At 41.0% G+C, this 16,750-nt stretch overlaps 1 protein-coding gene across 1 annotated transcript in view; it reads left to right on the forward strand.

Moving 5' to 3' along the window:
• The window catches only part of T265_05817 (hypothetical protein), a gene marked incomplete at both ends in the record, with an annotated part of 36,030 nt that extends 19,983 nt beyond the window's left edge, over positions 1-16,047 (forward strand). The window contains 18 exons of the mRNA XM_009170924.1: positions 49-188; positions 263-324; positions 772-806; positions 2,804-2,839; positions 2,941-2,976; positions 3,179-3,238; positions 3,319-3,393; positions 3,682-3,795; positions 6,226-6,359; positions 6,664-6,737; positions 6,894-6,949; positions 8,253-8,392; positions 8,644-8,717; positions 9,354-9,382; positions 11,020-11,174; positions 12,757-12,830; positions 14,335-14,514; positions 15,974-16,047. Coding sequence (XP_009169188.1) covers positions 49-188; positions 263-324; positions 772-806; positions 2,804-2,839; positions 2,941-2,976; positions 3,179-3,238; positions 3,319-3,393; positions 3,682-3,795; positions 6,226-6,359; positions 6,664-6,737; positions 6,894-6,949; positions 8,253-8,392; positions 8,644-8,717; positions 9,354-9,382; positions 11,020-11,174; positions 12,757-12,830; positions 14,335-14,514; positions 15,974-16,047 — 1,548 coding nt within the window. The remainder of the gene's footprint in view (positions 1-48; positions 189-262; positions 325-771; positions 807-2,803; positions 2,840-2,940; positions 2,977-3,178; positions 3,239-3,318; positions 3,394-3,681; positions 3,796-6,225; positions 6,360-6,663; positions 6,738-6,893; positions 6,950-8,252; positions 8,393-8,643; positions 8,718-9,353; positions 9,383-11,019; positions 11,175-12,756; positions 12,831-14,334; positions 14,515-15,973) is intronic.
• Positions 16,048-16,750: the final 703 nt, after the last annotated feature.

Raw genomic sequence — 16,750 nt, forward strand, 5'->3', positions numbered from 1 at the left:
TCTGACTGAGTCATTTAGCTTAAATAGCTGAGTTTTTGTCATTCTTAGTCATTCAGGCAACGGGAATCCGATAGCCAGTTTTGCCATTCGTGCAACCGGATGGTTGATCCAAAAAACAAGCTGGTCATTGCGGAGCACGTATATCACCCGGAATGTGCACGATGCCGCACCTGTGAAATAGACATTGGGTGAGTACTAACACAACTTAACTTACTTTTCACGTTGTCAAGAGTCTAATGTATTGTTCTTTTTTTCTTTATAGAAAAGCAGCTGGAAAAGTGTTTGGTGGTGTATTATACTGTACACCACATTACTCACAGGCAGGTGAGTAACGTGTTCATCCGTACTCAAATCAAATTGTGATTCGCGTCATGTACTTGACAAACCTCTAAATATCTCCCGAAACTTAAACTGAAGGGAGCGCTTCCATTCCTTATTAGTTTGAATAACTCTACCCACGATTCGGTAGCTGTAAGCCTAGCACAAATATATTCGGTATAGATAAGTGAAGCTAACGTTTCCATCCTTGCATAGTGTTAAACACCCGCGAGCAAAATCTTCTTGAATAATCTCATGTAAGGCTAACTGGATATGCGCAAGTTCGCACATTACCTACAGCCTGATTAAACCTACTTTTGTCTGTCTCTTTCCACCAGAGCCGTAGATCAACAGTCTCTATATTAGGGTATTTCGTAATGTGACCATGAATGAATTGTACGTTGCATTACGTGAGCTTGAGAAGTTAAACCGACTTTCCTCCACTGTTTATAGTTGCTGATTACCTGGAATTCCGTAGAAGGAACACAGTAAGTGTACCACGTTTTAATTCGGGTATGTCACAGTGCTTGGCTTCGTTTTAGTTACCCTTTTAAATGGGTTTCTGGTGGTAAACCTTTAATATTGAACCTTACCTTTTCCTTCCTATACTGGTAGGTTTTTCGTCATCACCTATTTAAACGAAATAATTAATGCACAAAACACAACTTGACGTTCTGTCATCCATAGACATTCCCATAACTGGAATGTGCAATAAGCCAAACTTGGTCACCGTTTCCAACTGTATACACACTTTGCAGTTCATCAACCTGACAAAATATCTTGCGTTGAAAAGGCCAATAAGTTAAGTATTTCCCATTGAATGTCATATACGTTGCAGAATTTGCAAACTAGCTTCAATGAACATTTAATGACCAATCGTTGGATTTAAAAAGCCGGGTTACCTTTTATTCAACCAGTATTCAACGGTATGTGCTTCTGGAACTAAGCAAGCGTATGCGAAGGATACCAATCCTGAGAACAAGCTGCGCCACGGCATTGCGTATAGCCTAAGTGCTAGAACGGATACGTTTAAAAAGACAACCCCATCCGCCCAAAGCTTTCTTCAGTGTATGGTAAGGTTTCTCAGGGGAAATATCTCAACACCAAATTTGTTGAATCCAAGGAAAGAGGATTACCTCAAATACATCTGGGGGAGAAAGCTTCAAGTTTGCAAGGACCAGGTACTTTGTATGATCAGTTTTAAGATTTTACAGTCTATATTTATTTTCTCGAATAATTTTGGACACAAGGACGATCAAGTCGCGTTGTTCTATGCCGCAATGCCAATTTGTCAGACTTTCAAAAAGTGTTAACATGAGCCGTGTACATTTTCGACGCTGATCCATCCCCTCATGAGTACAGGCTTGTAAACAATTTCTAGGCAGGAAGTTGCCTTTCAAATCACGTTAGTTTGTCGAAACCAACAAGAAACTTGCAATGATTTGACGTCAAACGACTTGTCATCCAACACACTTCTACCGAAACCAAGAAGGCCACATCACATTCCACTGAAATTTCCCTATAAACTCATCATTTATGCTAAATTTTGGAGGAGTGTACTAGGTTTATAAATATTAGGCATATAGTTTAAAATAAGTGGAGCCTCTACTCGGCCACTGTATGACTTATGACGTGACAGACTTCTGCAAAACCCTGGCATTGTAATCGGTAGTTGTGAGGGTTCTATGTTTGTTCGTACATTGTTCATGAGTATTCCGTCACTGTCTGAAACAGGTTAGGTTTCGCATCGTGTGTCATCAACGGTCATCAATGTCAGGTTTTTGGCTCACTCTGCAGCTGGAATTAAGCAAACGCATAGGTACTGTGGATTAAATTCCCAAAACACCCAACTACTCTAGTGCTCTGGTATAGATTTCGTCCTATGCTGAAAACCTGAAAAGCGCTGTACAGCAGTTTCACCTCGATTAGGACCAATCACCGGTGCACATTATGCAAACCTCCAGCAGATCTCAAACCCGCAACCACCTGGCTAGCACCTTTAACGTTCAGCAGCTCAAATTACCAGCATGAATGTGACTCTCTGGAGTTTCGTAATTTGCATACTGTGGGAGAAAGTCTGTATAGTGCTTTTTTCCATTTCAGCATAGATAGACTCCATTGACACGGGGAAATTTCCACCGAAATTCCCAAACCGACTAAGACTACCAGAAATTTTGTGTGTGCCCCAATAGGAATTTTCGAAATGTAGTTAAATCATTTTAAGCGAAATTGCTGGAAATACTTTACTTATTAGAACGCATCAAAATTGCACATCCTATGAATCGCCAGGACTTTTGACACCACTTCAAGCACAGCTTCTGAGCTGGGTCTACACACTAACAAGATGGCGCAAACTTCTCTTGACAGTCTAGATCAACACAGCTACCCAGAAGCAACATTAACTTGTCTCTAGACATTATATAGAGCCACTCGCTCTGAACGTGAACGATTCATTTCATGTATTAACCTCTTGAATATCTCCTAGAGTGAAGAATCTTCAGAAGAAAGGCGTTTAAGTCGTGTAAGTTATTTTTCCTTCTTGAACTACTTGCAGTCTGTCCACATTTGAGCTCGCTGTTGGTAGTCATTATGGAAACTTAATGTGCGGTTTTTTATTAGCAGGCAAGCTCCGCACGAATGACTCCGATCGACGATACTGTGAGTCGCATATATGATTGTCAGAATGATCAGTTGTCCATTAACAACTAAATGAATTTATGAATGAAGTTCATTTTTGTCTACAAGGATTCGTCTATTGTGCCAGGTCTCCCTTGAGTAATACAGTCCTCAGGTGAAATGTTATGTTATCTTGGTTGGTTGTCTTATCACTTGGTCCAGTTTGTTTTGGATTTTTCCACAGAGCGCCTTCAGAAGATCTTCATTCCGTATATCTGCTCGTCGTCCCAGCAAAAATGCGTGGGTAAGCAGCGTTTTTGACGCTTCAAACTAGCATACTGTCTTAAATGCGCATATATTATGGATCTCTCATTGTCACTTCAGAGTGTTTACGATATGGATACCCAACTACCACATGACAGCTACAACGGCTCCCAAAGAGCAATTTCTCAGGACCGCGTAAGTGACTCTGAGTTACTTTGCATTTGGTCGCTAATAAATGAATAGACTCAAGGGCAAATTAAAGTTAGTCTGTTTGTCAAAATGTTTCACCCTAACAGGGCTAATATATCGCAGCTACAGGCACATTAGGCACACTTCCTTCGGAAGCATCTCAACGCCTCAAACTCAAGGCCGAGCACATTGATTATTGCATCGTTTGTTCTACAGGAGCCAAAAAGCTGAATTACAATTCTTCCAACTGTGCACAACACAGGATATTTGGTGTACCTTTTTATAATTTTACAGATAAACCTGATTAGCGCTGCACCTCCACCTCCCGTTGAACAAGAAACCACCTATGTTCCCATAGAGAAAGAAAGGAAGGTAGACAACCATCAGATGCAATTTAATGCCCACCCGGTAAGTAGTTCTACCTCTTCCCTTCTTATCATCTTACCCACTAGTGGCAAGCATCCTTCAGTGATATTCTATAAACGTGCTTTCTGTATACTATCTCTTACGTTTAGAAGTCCCCCTGCTGGAGAACAGCTTCCTCTAAGCCCTCCTTCTCAGCATGCGACTAAGAAGGGACATGGATCAGGTCAACCTAGATAAATAGCGCTAACTGAGGACCGGCTGGGTGCCGTATGTTTTCCCGAGATTAGTTCAATGGCTTATCCGAAGTCTGGCCAAACTGGCCATCCTTGGATCGGTTTCCCATCCTAAATGATGACCTAACTCATGTATCCAACAAAGGTCCTCCAAGTAAATTAGTCATTTGTTCAGAAATCTGGCTGTCTATTTATGTTTTGTTTCATCTGTCGATAAAGACCTATCTATAAGAAGAATGAAGATATGTCTGATCGTGAGAGGCATTCGCCGGCAGAACTTTCTGTTTTGTGTTCATTATCGTGACTCAAGGGTGGATGAAATGTCCTTGAGCTGCATTTCTGAACAAATTATTGTGAGGAATCTTGTGACTTCATTACATTTTGGCGGCAAAGTACTCCCTAGTTCGTTAATCGTTCATAGCGCCAAGTGTACCTTATGGTCAGTAATTCGTGGCTTGTTTTTGACGGAACTCAGTGGTTCTCACCGGGACTCTGAACCACAGTTAACCTAAGTACTTCGACTGTCAGCAACGCAGCTAAGTATCGTTTTAATGTTTGGATCTAAATTCCTCAAAAACAAATGCTTTGCGCCCGGGGTAACTGCTCCTTTTTCCACGCTCTACAGTACACTTTCCAGCTTAACGCAAGCCAGAGAATTAAACATCTACCTCAGGCCATGAGGGCACAAAGCGCTCATTCTTCAGCCGAGTAGTTGGGCATAGCCACGAACTCGGTGCTTGCAAACGTTTTTCGTCAAAACGGATATAAGATGAAAATATTTCTTACCTTGTTCTATCAGTAAGGGGATTAATGCTGATTTCAGAACTTAGCTCGGCAATTGTTTACTCCCTACCTTCTACGAAAAAAAGTACGGCGGAATTCGATTGAGATTTCTTTTCTCTTCCTTAAGTTCACGCTCTAGTGCATAGCATTAGGACCTACATTATTGGGTCGCTGACATTACCGGTTTGTTGTGCATACGTGATGACACTTGTTGGAACTTCGACTGAAAGAAAGTAAGTATAGTGGTTCTAAACGGACCCCAACCTTGCTATGGGATTTGATAGTTACCAAGCGGTGGACTTGGAGTTACATGTGACAATTATAAGGCAGAAATGCTGTTGTAAGACGACAGTCTACTGCGCTGTTTAACCTGGCTGTGACGCATGTCCACTTATCACGGTGCAATTTTTCGACCATTTGGGCACAAATTTCACGCCCATCAAGTCGAAAAATAACCGTCGACCTCACCGCATTGTGGGTACCAGATTCGCAGACAGGCGCACAAAAAACTACTAGCAAATTTCTGTATTTTCGCTTTTGGTTGATTTCCGAATAAAATGCTCCCAACTGCTATACAACAGAAATCATTCGAACATAAACAGCATAAAGCTTGCATCGTTTTGTATATTAGACGAATATTTTACCCAGGCTTCTCCGGAAGTTCACCGGAAAGAACATAAGGAGTCAAATGGAATGAACCGTCTACACAACCTATAATGAAAACATCAAAAAATCGCTGCTGTATTCATTCGTAAAAATCCGATAGATTAGACTACCGGTGACAGTTATGGCCCTATTTTATTCACTGAAAATGAGCTGGACCACCCTGACCTAATAACTGACTTTGTAGATCCGATTGAGCACATGTAGACGTTGTCGCACAATTTGTCTCGTTCGTTTAAAGCATGCAAAAAATAAACCGAACACTAAGCTGACTTTAGACTTATACAGCCTTAAGAGTAGAAAGTCCATTCCAGATACCGTTAGCTCCATTGGGAGACGAATTGCAACTCATCCGTTGGGTGTTTTTCGAAAAACGGAACAGCTTAAGCATAAGCCTCCTGGCGAAATGACCACATCTTTACTTGAGTGTTTGATAAAATTTGGTGGTGTAACGTATTTACGGATACAGATTACTGCAGGCGTATGGATGTCAAATAGTAAAACATGTGGCGACGTTGGAACACATTTATAAAAAATTTTAAAGGCGGCCATCCGTTACAAACCCACAACCAAATGACGACAAACCTGTATTCGATTTTAGTGCAATCGGCTTTCTTGATCCCTTATCTCAGTAGGACTTTCCCATGTGAGGCGTTCAACATTTAGCACTGACGTTCCTTCATAGTTGTTCACATGGGAAGACAAACATCACTGAATATCTATGGGACGAAGAGAGTTTAGTGAACAACATCAGTTTGACGGAAAGCTTACAGTTTTGTTTTTTCACCTACAGAATCATCCATCTCAATCTCTAGGCTCCTGTGCTGTTTGCGGCAAGTCCGTATTCCCAACAAACTACGTACCATTGTCCGGTCGTCTCTACCATTTCTACTGTCTGCAGTGCCACACGTGTGGTCGAAACCTCAGGTGAGATGAAACTTATAGCTCTCCACACTTTAGACTGTCATCTAATATGTGTTAATGCTGAACAATTTATAACCCAGTTGAAAGCATCCACAGGTTTCATTTCGGATTGTGGTGGCGGTAAATCGTTTCTTACCAACTGGATGCTTTGGATATGTATTTTGTGTGTCAAACATTAGGTGACAATTTTGCCTATCTGTGTGCAATCCTCAAATGGAACCTAGACAGTTTCGAGATAGTTACAGCACCACAGTCTGTGATTTTGATCGTAAAACGTTCTTATTCTACCAAAATACGTTCTTTGTAGCCCTTGGAGTTACCAAGAACTGAACGGAAGACCATATTGTTCAAAAGATTATGCAAATGCCATCAATGATCAGTGTAAGCAAAAGTGGTGATTAATTTGTTCGATACTGCCTTCGACACAGTGTGTGGTTAAAACATATTATAATGCTTGGCGCATTATTTGCATTTGTTTACTGATCTATGTAAGTGGCCAAAACGAAAAAATAAGAATTGCTTGTTTTGGTGTCTTAGATGCGACAAAGATGGCTGAGGAAACACGTGCGCCTAACTGGAGTGACACGGAATTCGTAAGTTAATTAGCGTGTTGATTACTGGTTCGTGTCTACAGAACAATATTTACTCGTTTGGAAAACATAGTTTCTCCAGAAAACCTGTGGTATTTGGACTAAAAATTTCAGTGATGATGGTTTTGTCCCGGTGAAAAAAGTAGAGGAACCGACGATTTATTTTCCTGCCAAAACTACGAGTTCTAATTCAACAAGTACATAGCCTGATCCGTATTGAGCATTTTCTCTCAACACAGATAGGCTTCAATGCTTGCTTAATCGTAAATTCTAGAATGCATTTATGCCTAGTATGACACCGTTTCAAACAGCTATCAAAGTTTATTTGAGTGAAGCAACTTAACGGTATGGATTGGCGCAAGATTGTGATAGCCACTGGATATCTGGTTGTCCCCATGAACCGACACCAATGTCTAATGTGTAAGCACTGTTATCCGTTTAATCTGGATTTCAAGAACTATTTTCCTCTTACTTAGGTTATTACATTCTCTGCCAGTCATATGAGCCTGAGCTCACATACTATCAATTCATCTAAATTAAAGCCTTTTCGCTTGCTATGTCGTCCGCTTGAACATGTTTCACTTATGAAATATCACGAGAAACTCAAAAACGGAGAGTTGTTGAGAACGTTTGCTAGCACTTAATTCTGAATTTCGAGAATATATACAGAATATAATTTACGGTACAAACAGAGTACACCTATACATATAATAGACGGCAAGGCCAAAGCTCGCATTTCCGTACAGACATCTAATCATGAATTGGGAAAAAAGGAATTCGAAAATGATTCGCCATTATACTAACAAATCAATCCAGAGCTGCTCACGACGATGATCATTAGACGGCGTTTTATGCAAGGTTTCCACAATACACATTTGTTTACCAAAGTTCCGTTCAGCTCAAACAGGTAAGCGTTTTGAGTCAAATGAAGTAAGGAGTCCAAAGTCTTGTCCGTAATTTCCCAGAACTATGTCGTCGATAGTAGTCAAATTTTGGTACCCCAAAAGTTTCCCCATAGAGCCAATCCGAGCAAGCTCCTCGACCACAGCACCACATATGGCGAACTGGTTGCGTGTTGAACGGTATCTCGTCTAGCTATACAACGATCAAACCTACGTAATATTCAGACAAAATTTCCGAAGATAGACACTCTGATTACGTAGAACCCTAAGGAGTTATCGTTCAAATGTGGCTTATTACTGTCCACTGACATCACAAAGGAGGGCAAACTTTCAGTAACCGTGACTATCTTCTACTTTTTACAAGTTATTAACCCTCGTCTTTCAACGGTAATGTTGATTTTCAGGTTGAGGTAAAGCTTCCTCTAGATAAAACCCGTTGCTATGTTTGCGGTCAGAAGTCGTTCGCGACCGAAAGTCTCTACGTGATGGACCGTGTGTATCACAAGCGGTGTTTCAAATGCAATGCTTGTAACGGAACACTTGGGTAAGCAGTTCTTACATCATCTATAACTTACACTTGAGAACAAAAATTCATCTCACCCCTTCATAGAACTACTTTAAATGTGTGATGCTACTCGCACCAGTTAGTACTGTTGCTCAAAACGGAGCACTTTGGAGATATTGAATCTGGTGTGTGTATATTTCTAGTGACTACGAGGTAAATCATACCAACGAATTCAGCTCATCATTGCAATGCGTCGATCCATAATAGACGGTCTATTTTCCTTTTTCCAGTGTTGAGAACTACCATTCAATTGACGGTCAGCCATACTGCAAGGCTCATTTTCGAGCAATACTCTCTGCAAAGGGTAAGTTGTTAGAAAAAGTTTTTCAGCCGTTTCTAGCAATCCGCGTTGAATATTTATTTCTCGTTCACAACTGTCCTACTAGGTTTTAGAGGCTGATGAAGGATAATTTCACAGACCGTGAAAGGTTTTGACGTCTTCCCCAATAATGCTTCGAAATGAAGATCCATGGACGCTAGTTTTGTATTTCCTGTTTTGTACAAAACCGACTTTAATTGTGTCCACAAAATGGATTTCAACTTTCACGGGCTATCCGCTAGGCACTGTGGAAGTGCTTCTTAAAACCGCTTGAATCAGGGAAATACTAACCACCATTTAGCGGTTGAAATATGCTAAAAAAAATTTCACCTTTAAAGTGTCTATTTTTAACAAAGCCCCTGTTTGGCTTGTTTTATGAGCTCGGTTCCAGAAATTCCCCTCATTCTGCGTAGGACGTTTATCTGATTAGAGGCGGGATTCTTATATGCCCCTTGTAATTCTGCTGTTCTCGATAAAAAAATTGTAATGGTTCGAGCGCTTGGCCAGTTTTCGTTGAATTCAATATGAAAATTTACTTAGGCATATGCAGTCGTCAATGGGACCATAAATATGGCTTCATTCTCCGCGTAATGCTTTCCTTTATTTTTCATCTACCCGCAGGCATTGAAAAAATAAGGGACAGACTCCATGTAAGTTGTGTAAAACTGTCAAGTAGAGCAGAATTATTCCAAGTAAATTACATGCACACCACGCACCTCAATAGTTCTCACTGAATATGAGAAAATTTGTACGTCTCGTGATGAGTTGGCTGGATCTTGCATGGAATGCCAACATCATCGTCAGGGGGTGGAGTGTGAGAATTTGTGTAAAACTGTCAAGTAGAGCAGAATTATTCCAAGTAAATTACATGCACACCACGCACCTCAATAGTTCTCACTGAATATGAGAAAATTTGTACGTCTCGTGATGAGTTGGCTGGATCTTGCATGGAATGCCAACATCATCGTAAGGGGGTGGAGTGTGAGAATGTATTCATGACGAGGTCCTATCAACCAGAACGAAGCCATTTCACGTTTTGTTTTATGCACTTTTAAGTCCAGGTCTACTAGATTGCTTGGCGGTTGCGTCTGAGTTTCGAAATTCCCCACGCAAAGCGGGTGCTTTACCTGACCCCCAACTACTTTGAGAAACCTCACAGAATCTTGTGCGGTCAAATCTCTTTCACAGTTTACAAACATAATTATGAGAGACTAATTTTGCACTTACAGCTTTTAAATTATGAGTGGCTGCCTGTTTGGCTCTATCGGGTATTTCTAGGTGGCTGCTCAGTGCGTAAACATATCAGCTTACGGGACATATCCTGAGGTGACAAAGGAAATACCATTAAACTTGTACGCGGAACGCGCTATTCATGGATCATTGCATATTAAAGTCATCTTGATGCGAATTCTGAGCCGTAACCCAACAACTACCGAATGCCGTGACGGCATACTTCTCAAACATTATTTAGGGGTACTCCCTCTACTTTCACGGTCTTCTTATCAGGAGGTCCATAGAGGAATGTTGCACATCGTATTAACCAGGCAGCATAGTGATGAAAATCCTGCAATTCCGTTGGCCTGGATTCGCATTCCCGTATAAACCAATTCAAATTGGCTGCTAGTCCCCGGCTAGTTATTTTTCAAGTCGTCCTAAAATTTGCACAAGTTAGTTAGCCTATAGAAAAGTGAAACAATATCTTTCAGTACTGCAGATTCCTAAAAGTACTTTTTTGAAGCGGTTTAGGTCCCCCGATTTGCATCATTTTGGTAGTTAAAAAAGCAAGGCAGGGTTTTGTACTGGGAAACCCGAATTCTTCACCCCAAGTTAATCACGCCGTGTGTTAGCTTGGATGTTGGACATTTTGAGTGAACCGAAACCCCTCGGCGATCCACAGGTCTCTGCCTAAAATCCGCTGTAGATTGTAGTCATATTTTCCGAATTATGACTCTTCTTTTAGAACTCAATTTTTTGGGGATAAAACAAATTTGTGCAGTGACAATTTTTAGGGCAGTGATAAATATAAGTGTACTTTGTTGTCTTTTGTGTGTCATAAACTGCGGAAGAAAAGAGCAATAGATGAGTGTCTGCCTTCTTTCTTCGCCCTTCAGAACTTAGGATTTGTAAGCAGACCCATGATGTATATACGTGTTGGCTTCTAAATATTTGAGGTAGCCTAAAATACACAGACACATGAACGCTGTACAAAGCGGCCTAAAGTTTCCACATGACACGATTGGCGTAAGGTTTTATAATCTCTTATACATTTCTTCACTTCCCACACAAGGATCAGGCAATGGAAATTGCGGACTTACATGACCAAGTTTCAACCATCTGTCAGAATTGTCACTGTCCTGTCCGGCCTCGCGACTGCATCAGTGTACTTCAACAATACTACCACTATAACTGCTTCAAGTGTGAGAAGTGTGGTCAAGTACTAAAGTGAGTAGTTGTTTACTGTATGAGTGCCACGGAAAATAGTGCCAGCTTTTCATTATTACCCGTCAAGCTTAATAGTTCAGTGCACCCAGGTACGCCATATCGCGCACAGGAAGGAACTATGTCCGTTTTACGTTCACTCAGTTGCTTCACGAAAAATGGGGTGAAAAACAGCACAATTTCACACAACAGTCTGTGCACTCTGATTATGCTGTTCATCGGTGACCAAGGCATTTCGCCATACGTGTACAAATGAAACATGTAGTGTTGAGCGAAAATTCTCTTAAGATACAAAATGGAATTGGAGGGCAAAAATTCTGAGCATCCAACAAGACCCTTGAATGGAGGTTATGGCCAATTCTGACCATAATTTTCATAAGGATATTCATTATTTCATTGATCTTAAAGTTGATCTGCGCGATACTTAACCTGAATGACAATAAGTGATGAAACGCCACTCAACGTGACATCCGATAAAACTGAGCCACGATATCCACATATACGCATCTTCGCACACGAGAGGAAGCATCTACCCAAGAAGCAGGTTAATATACTTTCAATCTCAGCTGACAGTCTGTCCCGTTTGTCCCATAAGAAGAAAACGTCAGTATATTTCGTGACAGTTGCGAGGACTTAGTGACCGCAGGGTCCAACGGTTTGTTGGGAGATTGAGATGGAACGACGAATGGCTAACAGCCAAGCAAAGGCCGACTATCCAGTTTCATAAGGAGTTGATTAAAGCTACCAAAGGTCGAATAAAGTGACTGGGAAGTGGGGCACTGACGGTTGCTATTCGTGAGTGTTGATTACATACCAAATTGGGAGTTGTCCTGACAAAGCAAATGTAGATTATCTCCTGTCATTGACAAAGAACCATCAGATATTACGCGATTTCGGTGGAGCCTTAGGCCACCGCCATCCTGTGGTGCAAGGCTCATAAATGCTTGTCTAAATTTCCATCCAACGGTAAACTCCGGTTGACTGTGAATTAGTCTTTTCGTGGTCAACCTTTCTACTATATACATAAGTAAGTTAATAGGCGAACACAAACTAAAGTTAAACGTGATTTTCTAGAGCAAAGCATCAACATTACTATTCCAAACCTTGATTTCAAACTCATCCTGAAAATGCGTCTTTGTGGCGTCGTTAAAATGCGGAAAGCTTTTGAAACGGCTAAGTGGATATAATCGGAGCCTCCATCCATCTGTTTGTCTTTGAAAAAGTCGGCACATCGTGTACGTTGTACACACAGTGTCGAGATGAATAACACTCCCGATTCCGCAATTTCCGGATAATTACAAACCGCAAAACGCTAATCTCGAAGAACAGTAAGATTTTTGTCAATTTTTGCTTGCCTAAAGAATTTAAGTGATACGTTTGGGGAAAACATTTTCATAAAAAACGCCTATGTTTTTGCTTGGTGAAGTAACATGTGATAATGTACACGGAGTGTTTCATATGAAAACGAACTTTCAGTGGGGAACTAACTGTCATCAACATTGGAAGGCCTGGGAGAGTTGTAAACAAAAACCTTTTGAAGTTGTTTTCACACTTTGTCATCAATGTTTGCTTCACTAATTTTCAGTATCGGCAAGTTCGAAATGATGCAGGGGAAACCGTACTGCCCCGCGGACTTCCTCGCTTTATTCGGACGCCAAGGTAGATCCATTCCTGTTCACCTTTAAAAACCATCTATCATAATTATATATATATATATATATATACAGACGAACCTTATGGTTGTACGGCAGTGAAGCATCAGTGGCAACACTGATGTTGCTGTCCTTGATGATGATGACGATAATGACTGGAGTAGGAAAAACAGTCAGATATAACATTTTCGCTCACAGGCAGTTTCAGAGGCTGGTCGGATGGATCAGCTCAATTCTCTGGCAAATCCGGTTTCTTGGACTTCCTCCATTTCCTTAGCTNAATTATGTATTCTACCAAAATATGCAAGTTCAACTTTATTTATTCAGCAGCATACTTTATCTAAAAAGTACGTTAGTTGTATTATCTCCTAAAACCCACTGCCCCTCAGTTTATGGTTTCTGCAGGATTTTCAAGACTTGTACATTTATTTAGAAGTGTATGAAGTTCGATTATTGGAATCCACGGGTAAAATGCACTCTGATATGCTAAGCTCCGCAGGATTAACAAATTTCCCGGAGTTCGTCATCACGTACCTCTGCCTATATGCTCGTCAACAACAAAGATCATTTCGACTGTGATATTCTTACATGAATAACCACATCGGCTGAATCTACGAGCCTGCTTCAAGTTAACCGGCTTCAAAAACGGTAAATGCGTTCTTTGACGCCCAGCGCATAATGTTTTGGAGGAAAAGTGCATTGATTACAAATAACGACTCATTTTGGTTCTGACCACAGAGTCTATCACATGATGTGCGATTAAGCGCAAAACATTGCACCAATACTTCAGAGCATTTTCGAACGGGACCCTTCCTGCTGTGGTAGTCTTTTTGGAATTCCCATGGAGGAGAATCACGCGTAAAAGCAGCTCAGGAATAGAAGTAAGTCGGGGCACTCAAGTGCACGCGCGTTCTGTGAAACCGCACGTCCTATGGATCTAAACCAACAAGCGACTTTACCAACACCCTGACAAATATTCCATTTACCTTGGTGTTTGCGCTTATCCATCACATCCAGGATGTCCTCTCGTCCTAAAATAAATGAATGTGTTAGAATCATACCACTTTTTAACAGAAGGGTGCTCTCACTACCAAGGTTTCAGCGTTCGTTGTTCTTGTTATTAAGCTAATTCTAATGAAACACACGGAATAACCCACAGCCATAAATAACGGAACAAATTACTTAAACGGGCTTCCGCTATTCCTAATTTAGCCAAGCTTATGAGCTGTATCCTTCTTACAAGCACCTTCTGAATTTTCAGAGTAATCTTTGTTGATTTCATTTTTTCAAGGCCCTGGATGAATGGCCAAATCCCCAACTTTTTTGGCCTTTTCCAACGCACGTTGATGAACCTCACCACGGGCGGTTAAGACTAAATTATTTTCCCGAAATTACTTTTGTTATTTTTGTTGCAAGCCAACCAAGTAACTGTGATTGCTTTTCGTTTGCTTACAATTCCACCTGTATCCTACATTGTTTTCTTACGTTACCCTCATCCACTTCACCCCCAGCAGGGAGATCCTCAAGACAGTCGTTGACAAATATCAGTGAAATGGTTCGAGAACGATCAATCGAAAGACAGCGCTCACTTGAAAGACAGCGCTCATATGGAAGACAGCAGTCACTCGAAAGGGACCGGTCACTTGAAAGACAGCGATCGAACCAGGCGCATGCTTATTTGGTTGCCGCCAGTTAGTACGTATGGTCATCGTACTACTTGTCATCTTGCGTGCTTTCATTGGCTGTCGGAATGAAGTAAGGTGCAATGGGTCAAACACTTGGCTTACGCAGACAGTTTTGGGGATGTGCACAGTAACTCCGACTCTAAAGTTCTGTACGGTCCAAAGTTCACTTAGCTCGTAATCTGAAATTCACCACACCTATCTCCATTTCCACATAAACCATTCGCTGTAACAAACTTTGTCATTGCCAGTTTCTGTGGGTCTCGAAAACAAGTTTTACAATGAGAACTAGTTTGGTCAAAACTGGTCAAAATATAAAATGGTAAACTCAATTTTTAAGCCAATAGCTTGAAGGAACTGCAGTACTCTGATCTGCCTTCTATTCGCTGTTCCATTACTATTGCGACGACATTCCCTAAGATTGCATGATTTAAAGATCCAAATGACTGTGGGAATATATTAAGCCTTTCCAAACAGAGTTCCGAAAAGCGGTCAGTTGTTGAGGAGGTCTCAGTTACGCCACAGCCATCTGGGATCCCATTTGAGAATTTGTCCACAGACAGTCAAATTCTATTTTCGATATATATTTTTCAGATGAACTACTCTACGCGAACACGATGAATTTTGATGAATAACGATTTTTCAGCTATAGAGATACATAGGTGGCTATCAAATACATCTGCGTTGAGCATCATCACCTCTTTCCCTAGTCTTATTGAAATCGCACACGGTAACTATCACATTTGACGCTCGGTTCGATCGATAGAACAAGACTTGAGCCAAACAAATATGGTCGATTGAGGGTTACATAGCTTTTCGTACGATACAAAACAAGCATGTTTATCGGAGCAACGAAACTACAAATCCCTGTTCCCTCATTTCATATGGTTTTTGCTTAGGAGATACCGGACTACTCTGATTAAAAACTGTGGAAAAGTGAAATTCATGCGCAGTGGATTATCTTTCACTGTTTTCTTTCAACATAAAAATAGAGGTTGGCTACTTAATTATTGCTGGCTAGTCGTCATAACGGGCGCCAGTCGACGGAGAAGATCGACAACTAGTCCGAGGAATCAAAGGCATATTATAAAGCGCGCCAGTATTCGCTCAATGTATGTGATGGCATATTTTTTCTATGCCAAGTGCCTGGAAGGTCCAGCAGCATCCCTGTCCGTCCACTCCATACACTTCATGCTTTCATACATCACTTATGACGTCAAGACGCGTAACAGTCAGCCAGAATTTTGTAAAACCACCGTGCGCTGTGCTACAGCTTTATCTCAGTATGAATATGAGCGTCATTAATTCAGATAAATTGATATCTGGATACTCGGAATTGCACCTCAGAGTTATCTTTGCTTCATTGTAGAACGAGGATGAACGGTCGGCTTTGACTCAGAATTTCTGATCTGGTGTTATTTTAGCTTTCCTCTGACATAGCCTTTCGCTTTCGCTTCATGTTTCACAGTTTCTTTCTTACGAGAGCTGCCTGTCAACCAAATTTTAGACTATTCACTCACCATAATTAGTGGTACTTTGTAAACTTCATTTTTCATCCTTCTGCTGTGTAAGATTTTTCGTTAAATTTTCGGATTACTTTTAAACATTTTAAGATAGTACTTGGCCTTATGTGAGTGATGAATAAACACTATTCACTTAAAAACTTTTGTGCCAGTTGTATCTTAGAAGATGCCCTATTTGGAACTGCGGGAGACAGCTCTTTCCAAAACGCACAAAGTCCTAACGGCCTATATCTGGCACCGTCCGCTTTTCGGGTACCCCCTAAATAGGAAACTGCAGTGCCTAACTAATTCAATATAGCTTTCGAACTTCATTCAAAATACGGTGTTTCTAGACTTCCTTTGCCAGGACGAGCTGTATATCTTACTGCTAAGTTACCCATGTATGTCTTCATGCTGGATGCAAAGGGCAGTATTCGTTTACCGTCATGCCCCATTTTTACTTTCCACCGCTGTAAGCGTTAGATTGGAAACAAGTGCGTGATATCCTATCCTTTGGGTTGTTTACACAGTCAGAAACATGAAAAACCATATTCCATATTCTGAAGCATTTTTGGATACGCGAACAATCAGCCTAGAAGAAGAAATCTTAATCTTGCATCAGGACTGCTATGGGAACGCACTCACTATTGACAACTCCAAATGAGTGAAAACAGGCGTCACTTTTAGGATCATGTAAACCAGTGACCGTCAAACCCCAGTCAAATCCTGGAAAAACGGTTTTA

The sequence above is a fragment of the Opisthorchis viverrini genome (genome assembly GCF_000715545.1).
Source record: "Opisthorchis viverrini unplaced genomic scaffold opera_v5_112, whole genome shotgun sequence".
Classification (NCBI taxonomy): domain Eukaryota; kingdom Metazoa; phylum Platyhelminthes; class Trematoda; order Opisthorchiida; family Opisthorchiidae; genus Opisthorchis; species Opisthorchis viverrini.